The 8,991-nt window shown below is 37.1% G+C and overlaps 3 protein-coding genes and 2 pseudogenes across 3 annotated transcripts in view; 3 read left to right on the top strand and 2 right to left on the bottom strand.

Moving 5' to 3' along the window:
* LOC108372378 (DREAM core complex component lin-52) overlaps positions 1-1,183 on the top strand; it is a 1,738-nt gene extending 555 nt beyond the window's left edge. The window contains exons 3-4 of the mRNA XM_017628043.1: positions 405-509; positions 875-1,183. Of these exons, the coding sequence (XP_017483532.1) occupies positions 405-509; positions 875-1,023 (254 nt within the window). The 3' untranslated portion in view covers positions 1,024-1,183. The remainder of the gene's footprint in view (positions 1-404; positions 510-874) is intronic.
* Positions 1,184-1,272: 89 nt separating this feature from the next.
* Positions 1,273-4,223, top strand: LOC108372377 (uncharacterized; annotated as a pseudogene).
* A 134-nt stretch (positions 4,224-4,357) lies between these two features.
* Positions 4,358-6,349, bottom strand: LOC108372376 (regulator of telomere elongation helicase 1 homolog). Its single transcript, XM_017628042.1, has 6 exons — positions 5,941-6,349; positions 5,638-5,886; positions 5,428-5,573; positions 5,222-5,351; positions 4,851-5,153; positions 4,358-4,794 (listed from the first exon to the last, which is right to left on the bottom strand). The coding sequence occupies exons 1-6, from the start codon at positions 6,145-6,147 to the stop codon at positions 4,582-4,584; spliced, it is 1,248 nt and encodes a 415-aa protein (XP_017483531.1). The 5' UTR covers positions 6,148-6,349; the 3' UTR covers positions 4,358-4,581.
* Positions 6,350-6,364: 15 nt separating this feature from the next.
* LOC108372375 (DNA replication complex GINS protein PSF1-like) lies at positions 6,365-6,896 on the bottom strand. The gene is made up of 3 exons (XM_017628041.1): positions 6,759-6,896; positions 6,635-6,699; positions 6,365-6,575 (listed from the first exon to the last, which is right to left on the bottom strand). Exons 1-3 carry the CDS (start codon positions 6,846-6,848, stop codon positions 6,365-6,367), a joined length of 366 nt encoding a protein of 121 aa, XP_017483530.1. The 5' UTR covers positions 6,849-6,896.
* A 241-nt stretch (positions 6,897-7,137) lies between these two features.
* Positions 7,138-8,252, top strand: LOC108372374 (regulator of telomere elongation helicase 1 homolog; annotated as a pseudogene).
* The last annotated feature ends 739 nt before the right edge of the window (positions 8,253-8,991 follow it).

The raw sequence follows: 8,991 nt of genomic DNA, 5'->3' as shown, positions 1-8,991 counted from the left end.
TCTTGCATCTCTTGAGCGACCTGTCGGTCAGTCCAAGTCTATTGGGGGAAGCGGGTTGGCTTTCCAAAACGGAACCATTAGAGATTTCAGCGAAAGTATAAGGAATTTCGTCATTAAACTTGATGAGGATGTTGGGGGAGGCCTTCTTCATCTGTCGGTTGGACATATTTTAAAAGTATCACCACACTTTTATGAAAACGCGTTATTTACAGTATTGCTTATACTCACTGCACCATTTTTCGTATGAATCTTGGTTTTGGACAATGTTTCATTTATTTTTCATCTCCGCTGGCCACAAGCAAATGTCTTTTTTTATATTTTGCGGCAGATAGTATATAGAAAAACATGATACAAAGAAAAAATGTTTCAAAAATTTTGAAGTTTGAATTTTGTTGACTTTGCAGTTCCTGGTATAAGTAATTTTATTGCAATGAGTGACACCCCAATACGTACGCCGGTGCCGCAGTGGTCGAAGGATCTATCGCAGGAAGACATTAATGCCATGATGCGTAAGTTCAGAGTAAAATATTCGTTAGCGAAAGAGCACCTTAAATAAAAAAAAAAAAATACATACGTTTGCTTGTATATATCGCTGCCTTAATATAGAAAGGCCCTATCTGACATCGTCGCTGATATACAAAAAGCCGTAACTAACTAAAAATCGAAAATTTACGTTTTAATTGATTATGATGCATTTGATCGCATTATATGGCCCCAAATCGTTTTATGCAATAAAAGATTTTAGTTAGTTACGGCTTTGTGTATTTCAGCGACGATGTGAGATAGGGCCTTTCTATATTAAGGCAACGATATGTATGTACATATGTATGTATATTCGTTAATTCCTTACTAAAGTTATTAACCCCATTTTCAGAGCTAAGCAATATGCCATTCAGTAACCTAATAATGGAGATCAAAAAAACGTACGATGAAGCATACCAGCTGGGCGTGTCCGAGGCTAAAGAGATGACGCGGGGCAAATACTTGGGTATATTTAGCAATACCAAGAAAAAATCGATTTGAATTTAACTTTCGAAAATATTTTAACTCTGCTTAAATGTTTGCAATGATTTTAAAAATTATAGAATTATATAAAAAATAGTTTTAATTGTAAAAACACTGCTAGACTTTTTATACGAGTACAAATGCATTTGTTATGAAATAAAAACGTATTATCAAATTTTTTATAAAACTTCTTAAGTTTTGAAAATCAACGCATGTACAAATAGTCAAAGTAATATTGCAAAAGACTTACATGTCTTATTGCGATGCAGCGTTTGCGCAATAACGTCACTCAGTCGTATGACTTGCATACAAAATTAAAGGGTATTTGGTAATGCGGCTTATAACATGAGCAATCGTATATACATATATTGAGCCCTAACCGCCAAACAGGAGAAGATCGGTCAAACACTCACATATGTGTAAGCAGCAATCTATTATTAATAACCACAAAAAAGACCTAAGCGACACGTTTTCAAAATATTATTTTTGATGCAGAATTGCATATCTAATAGGGCATCTTTACGTTTCTGCATCAAAAAGAAAATTTTGGAAATTTCGCTTACGACTTTTTGGCGGTTAGGGCTAGATATGTTATGTACGTACATAGATAATTTTCTTACGAGTTGTGGCAACAAGAACATTTGCTGGATGTTGTTGATTAGCAGTATCCTCAGCCAGATTTAAATTTAATCGAATCAGATCCTTTCACCCATTTTTTACTCCTTTTTTATTCTAATTTTTTATAAAAATAGTTTATTACAAAAAATAAAATTATATAAAAAACTTAATATAATACGACCTCAACAGGCAAAGATTTTCAGGGGCTTTAATTTCTGTAAATTAAAGAAATTTGCACAGTAGATACATACATATGCAATTTTCTTAAATGGGTCATTAAATATCGTGATTTTACCCTGACATTCGCCTCTCGAGAAACCTTTTGAATTTCCACAAAGTTTTAGCTTTCTCTGACATTGCTGCCTTCATCCATTAATAATTTGTATGCACCCTATATCCTCACTGACATCTTTTCGGGCATGCTCATACGTTGCTTTCGACTGCATTCCGTAGTTTGCTTGCATCAACCGCCACCAATAGTTAAAAATATTAAATAAAAAATACTGTTTGTTTGCAACAGCTTGTATGTAGTCTTATTTAAAATGTGTTAACAGTTACTAAGCACTTGTACATCATACATACATAAATGTGTATAAATGAATGTGCAAATAAGTACAAATAAAGTACTAAAAGTTGTATGTCAATTTAATTCAATAAAGAGCCCTCGATCTCACCCCAATTTAGCAGCCCACTTGTGCATCGCACTCATACACAGGCATACGACCTTAACCTACTTCGTGTAAGCACTGGTTATAACCACCACCCAGCCCCCTGGAACTGCCAACGCAAGCAAACCCAACAAGTAAGTAAGCGAGTGCACACAATCGCATTATCACGCTACTGTCCACTGTCATGGTTGAGGAAAGCGGTTGTCTCAGACAAACAGGCGCTTCACTGACGACAAGTATGGTGGCCAGCGCCAGCTCTGTTAACAATGTCAAGGGCGGCAAATATGTGTGGACAGACCGTGAATTGCTGATGCATTTACAAAATTACACGCCACTCATATTGCTCATCGACTTTGTGGAGAAGACGCGGACAAAACGTTTTTACGAAGCAGGCGAACGCTATGAGATACTTATGCTCATTTTTATAATGCGTAAGGGTGCACCGTTTTGTGAGAATAGACGCTTTCCTGAGGAGTATTGGGTGAATTTGTCGGTGGGTCCCATTGCTGAAGCCTTTGACCGCTTGTCGGCCGCCATAGATATACCGGATCCGCAGCTGCCAATACATATGACCGTTACGGACTTAACCAGCTGGAAGCAAATGTTCGATGCAGCAATGTTGGATATACGCCGCTTTGCTTACTTACAGAACCGCAGCAGTTGGCCGAAATCGGTGTTTATAATCGAACTACTTTTGAGGAACGCTTCGGTTTGCATTGGCGTGTTGAATAGACAGCAAATTGTTTATTGTTTACTTTTTATTTTGCTTTCTGCAAGCATCAAGTGGTGAAATTTTGAATTCACGTTGATTGTTATTTCCTGTTTCTTCCGTTCGTGCGCTTCCATTGTTTGCCTCTATATCCGCATCCGGCATTAGGAAATGGCGCAAAAGAAAAAACAAAATTTTAATGAAAAATCGAAAACTTAAGAAATTAAAACTGTGCCTTTACACTCGCATATTAAAGAATTCACCATAATGAAGAAGAAATTCTATGTTAATTTAATATATGTAAAAAATACTATGCATGTACATATGTAATTGCAAAAATGTGCAGTCAGGCACATGTTAATAATATAATCATATATGTATGTATGTATGCATATTACAACCAAATAAAGGAACTTACGAGAACAAACAATGAATCATTTACCAACAGTGCAATCACATTTACACGCACTATAAAATATATGTACTATATTATGCATTTACATGTCGTACACCTTCTTCAAAGGGGACACAACTCAAAAAAAAAAAATAAATAAAAAATTTAGGTCTATGTTTATGCGTAAATGAATTCGTACGATTTATCTCCAATAAATGCAAATATTTTTTTCTTCAGGATTGTATTCTTTAACTAGCAAACTACTGTTTTAAATGCCTGTTTCTGTCTTAATTGCGTTGAATGTGTACCGTCCACAAGCAGTTGTATTTTCGGATCCGATTTTGGAGTTGTGCCTCTTTTGAAGATGGTGAGCGATATGTACATGCATATATGTATATTCAATTATGTACATATGTGCATATATACTTATAATACTTCCGCTAAACAATCAAGGATGAAAGATATTTACATATGCCCATGGAAATGTAAAGTGACTGTTAAAGTTATAGTGTTAAACATTAATTATGTATGTAGGAGTGGATCATATGAGTAATAAATATCATCAAAAAATTAAAGTGATTGTCTTCCAGTTAGAAACCTTACTGGTGTTAGTATGTATAGAAAAGCCGGAAATAAAGGAAAATGAGGAAAGAACATTAGTAGGGTCCAAATTTTTTACTCAGAATATTGTAGCAGGTGAAACTTTATTTATCCAAAATTAACCCCAACTTACCTGACCTAAAGCTGATATAGGAAACTGACCGTTTCTTGGGCATGGATGAGACTGATGACAAAACTGAGTGGATTTACTAATTTCAGCGCGGTTTAGTTTTTTATATCGACCAAAGAATATCAACAGAACATTTCCAGCACATTTAGTAAAAATGCTCTATTATTTTTTTATAGATACGTTCACATGGCATTATATTTGTTAATATTTCGAAAAACCGTAAGCATGCCACAGTAATAAAAAAAAAATCCGCTAGGCATATTAAATGATTGAACATTTTCGCAGAGACGGTTATCTCTTACATAAAAACATAAAAAATAATACATACACACATACTTATATAAAAAACTAATTCTGATTAAAAATAAAGTATATTAGATACGGTTTGTTTTTGTTTTGGTGCGAAAAAAACAAAAGAAAAGTCTCCCCTCCCACCAATAATTCTACCTTTAACAAATTATGCTAAAATATGCGCAGTACCCTCGTCAAACATAGCTTTATGCGCACATTTTATAAATCGTCGCATGCCACGCAACATATAATGCAATTCGGGCTTGCCCATTACCCGTACTAAAACTTTGAGAAATTCCTCAAATTCATCCTGACGACTATATGCCATTAGCGCTGCGGTAAAAGCACTAAAATCGTCTGGTGATAGCGAACTTCGCAGCTACGAAAAATTTAAATTTAAATTATTTAACTTCACAAAGTAATTTTTAAACTTACTATTCTCAAGAACTCGACTCGCTCCTGTGGCGCCTCCTTCTCTACCATTGGAGTGTCATTGGTTAGTATTGATTTGGATTTGAAACTAAATTCACCGAGTGTTGATTGTGTACTGGTGGTTGGCGAATCAGGTATTTTGGTGGTACCCGTAACCAATTTATAGCGTTTTCGCTTGTTATTGGCGGCGAGGGCGCTTGAACTACTGCTCGGGCTTGTAGTCGGTGAGTTTCGCTCACGCTTGAATATGCTAACCTGACCACTGCTCGAGGCTTTGCTGCAGTTGGTACTATTGAAATCTATAGCCTGCGAGAAATTTGTGAAAAAGCGCCAGTGTAAGAACAATGATGACGATAGCAGTTGTGTTACTTCACCTTTACGTTGGTGTCCAGTCGACTCATGAAGTCCATTGCGCTCGGTACTTTACTACTTTGTGAGCGGCCTGCGGCTGTTTTGTAGTCATCTGGGGTCCAGCCTTCAATCGAATTGGTTTTCTCGACCTTCCTATTGGTTGTATATTTTTTTTTATTCTTAGAATGATAATTTGTTAAAAAAATACTTATAATTAAATATGACTTACATTGCCATTGATTGCGCTGTGGCAAATTTACTTTTTGCTTCAAGCACTAATTTAGGGTCTGAGAAGTACCGACTCTGCACGATGCCAGCTTCTTCACATGTTTCGCTCACAAGCGTCTCTATGCTACGCTCTTTCGGTTTGGGTAACTATCAAATAAAAAATAATATTTCACAAAAATATTTTTTTTTATATAAAGTTATAATAAATTACAGTTTTATCAGCATTCCGGAAGAATTCGCGCAATTCTCGCACAATCGAACCGAAGGGCACGCTTTTGGGAGAGGCGCCTAAATAACCGCGAACCCATTTCGATAATTGGGACACCTGACTAGGCTGCTCAAAACGTACATCACACAACAGAATGGCACCATAATCGTGCCGATGACGAATGACACGTCCAATTGCCTGATTCACAGCACGAGTAGCCTCTAAGCTGTACCATGCTTGGCCTGATAATAGCTATTACAAATTATGTTATTAGAGAACGCATATCATATTAAAAAGTAGGCGTACTTCGTTCTCTTTCGTGCGATTATCTTCCAAATAGCGTTTCTTTAAAATCACTTTTGGATCTTTGAGTGGTGGAAATGGAAGCCCCGTTATGATAACTGCACGTCCATTGCGATCTGCAAAATCGAGACCCTCGGATACTTTTCCACGGCATACTGCCATGAAACAAGCACCCTTTGCATCACGTATACTTTTGTAGAACTCCTCCATAGACGTAGTAAAGCTCTCCTTGTTTCGTGGTTCTACATAAATTGGTTTATGCCTACTCACCTCAGCCCAAAGACCGCTGGCCTGCCAAGCGTCTACGCACTGGTTGAGCAAAGGGTAGGAAGGGAAGAAAACGAGCAAACCATCCGGCACTATGCGTGACACATTGAGTACTGTTTGACCCAATGAGCTCAGATACTTAGGATTGTCACTAAAATAGTCAGTGTTTAAAGAAGTTAACTTCCGGTTCGCATAGTGAAGCTTTAATGTCTGCTGGGATAATTGGACCGAATTCCCAACGAAGGGCTTTTATACGGAGCAAACGTTGGTACAAATATGTTAGTAGGCAACGCTTGTTTCTTTGTAGTGCAGCATGTCGAAAGTTGAGCAGTGGCCACAGCGTGCGATCGCCGGAGGTTGAGTAGTTGGCGCTAAGTTAAAAGTTGTATGAGAAATTAATAGATTTGAGTTATTGTATCTTAGTACTTACGCTTGTGCACAGTTTTCCTCGAAAATTGCTTTGATTTCTTCTAAGACTTGCCGAACACCGTCGTCCTGAGAAACACATGCGTTTGAATTGGAAAATTAGTAATTTGTTTGTACATAGCACTTACGTCGAAAGGTGGGATGGTCTGTGATGAACGTTCCAACTCCTTAATTAGCTCAAAGGCTTTATCGGCAAACATTTTATTTGATTTTGCCATTTTTATGAAATATTTACGTTCAATTCGTCTTTTGTAAAACGCTGAGCAATCAGCCGCATTTTTGGGTAATTGTTTACGTTTCGCTTTTGCTTTTACCCTTATTCCTGACAATTGTCGCAGTGTTGTATAATTTAAAAAAAAAAAAATCATAAAAGAATTGTCGGACTGTCAAAATCAGCTGACTGGGGATTTTTTGGCGGCAATAAAATTTACGAAAAGTGAAGTTGAAGCAAAGTCGCAGAAAATATACATAAGTAAAACATTACGAAGTTGTCGAACATCGCTAGAAATGCCGGAGTATACAATCTCGGGGATAACAGTGCATTTCCCTTTCGAACCCTACGATGTACAGACAGCGTATATGGAAAAGGTAATTACTTGCTTGCGCGATGGCACAAATGGAGTATTGGAATCCCCAACGGGGACAGGTAAAACGTTGAGCCTTTTATGTGCATCTCTGGCTTGGCTGCTATCACGTAAATCCGAAATGCAATCATTAGTGCAACTCCACGCAAGAGGTGGCGCTGCAGCTCAGCAAGCAGTGAACGAATTCAATGCAATGCAGGCGAGAAACGCTAACTGGGGCGTTCCAAAAATTATATACGCCTCCCGTACGCATTCTCAATTAACACAAGCAATGCAGGAGTTGAAGCGTACCTCGTACTCGTTTATGCGCGCTGTGGTGTTGGGCTCACGGGATCAACTGTGCATTCACCCAGAAGTTATGCGCGAACAAGGCAATTCCAACAAGGTGCAACTTTGTAAATTGCGCATACAGACGCGAACTTGCACATTCTATAATCGCGTCGAGTCAAAGAAAGACAGTGCTGAATTAAAAGAATCGTCCGTAATGGATATAGAAGATTTGGTGCGAGTGGGGCAAAAACTCAAAGTATGCCCATATTATGTATCCAAAGAGTTGACCAGCGATGCGGATATCACGTTTATGCCGTATAACTATTTATTAGACCCTAAAGCACGTAAAGCTAATAAAGTGGAGTTGAGCAATACAATTGTTATATTGGATGAGGCACACAATATTGAAAAAATTTGCGAAGAATCGGCATCAGTGCAAATACGCTCATCGGACATAGCGTTGGCAATCGACGATGTGACGCAGTGATGAAATCAATGATGAATGAAAATGCATTGGATTTTATGAGCAGTGATGAACCAAAAGATTTTAAATTGGAGGACTTAGCATTACTTAAGGAAATGTTGTTGGATCTGGAGAAGGAGATTGATAATATTATTGTTGAAAACAAAGCAGAAGGAACAACATACCCCCCTTCGTTCCTGTTTGAGATATTGGCAGCGGCGAAAGTAGTGCTATATATCAGTATCCTAAAATATTTATTGATAAAAAAAATCGAATGCTTGTTTTTACAGATAACCCAGTTATAGCGCCAGCCACCATAAGTTTACTCGAAAGACTCGTTCAATACATGACTGTTCAGTCACAAGGTAGTGCCTTCCGTAAAGGTGGTTCTTTTGAAATGATTTCTAATTTACTAAGTGTTGTATTCATCAAGAAGGATGATCTTATAGCAGAAAGTCCACAAAAGTTTTAAAGTTCATGTACAAATTGAAGAAATTAAACAGCAGCATAAAGGTTCTAATAAGGATGGTTGGCTATCAAAGGCGCCTAGTACTAGTACGGTTTCGTCGAAATTACCCAAAGTTATTAACTATTGGTGCTTTAATCCTGGTTTCGGGTATGTTAAATAATAAAAAATCCATATACATATATTGTATAATATATTATACAATAATTATAATAATATTATATATGTTATTGTATATTATAATATCATAATAAACATATTTTTATAATGTTGTATATGTATAAATAGCAATAAAAAGCTTAAAACATAAAATTTCTTTTGCTTTGTAGATGGAACAACTTATTGAATACACAAGTACGCAGCATAATTTTGACAAGTGGCACCCTTGCACCGTTGAAACCATTAATAGCTGAACTAGCGGTACCAATTGCACAAAGCCTCGAAAATCCACACATTGTTAGTCAGTCGCAAGTTTTTGTCAGAATCATTGGTACTGGACCTGACCGCGAGCAGCTCATATCGAACTTTGCAAATCGGTAGAAAAATTCATTGTCAGAAGAAAAATTTTACTAAACTCG

The sequence above is a fragment of the Rhagoletis zephyria genome, unplaced genomic scaffold (genome assembly GCF_001687245.7).
Source record: "Rhagoletis zephyria isolate East Lansing unplaced genomic scaffold, Rhagoletis_zephyria_1.1 Rzeph_scaffold_05705, whole genome shotgun sequence".
Classification (NCBI taxonomy): Eukaryota; Metazoa; Arthropoda; class Insecta; order Diptera; family Tephritidae; genus Rhagoletis; species Rhagoletis zephyria.
Note: the sequence above shows the minus strand (reverse complement) of the source record. Positions and strands in the feature narration are given on the sequence as shown.

Coding starts and splice junctions, on each gene's coding strand:
- LOC108372376 (XM_017628042.1), bottom strand. CDS start 6,147: ATGGAGGAGTTCTACAAAAGTATACGTGATGCAAAGGGTGCTTGTTTC. Junction 5,887..5,940: donor ATCGCACGAAAGAGAACGAA/GTACGCCTACTT, acceptor AATTTGTAATAG/CTATTATCAGGCCAAGCATG. Junction 5,352..5,427: donor ACAGCGCAATCAATGGCAAT/GTAAGTCATATT, acceptor TACAACCAATAG/GAAGGTCGAGAAAACCAATT.
- LOC108372375 (XM_017628041.1), bottom strand. CDS start 6,848: ATGGCAAAATCAAATAAAATGTTTGCCGATAAAGCCTTTGAGCTAATT. Junction 6,700..6,758: donor AGACCATCCCACCTTTCGAC/GTAAGTGCTATG, acceptor TGTGTTTCTCAG/GACGACGGTGTTCGGCAAGT. Junction 6,576..6,634: donor GAGGAAAACTGTGCACAAGC/GTAAGTACTAAG, acceptor CTTTTAACTTAG/CGCCAACTACTCAACCTCCG.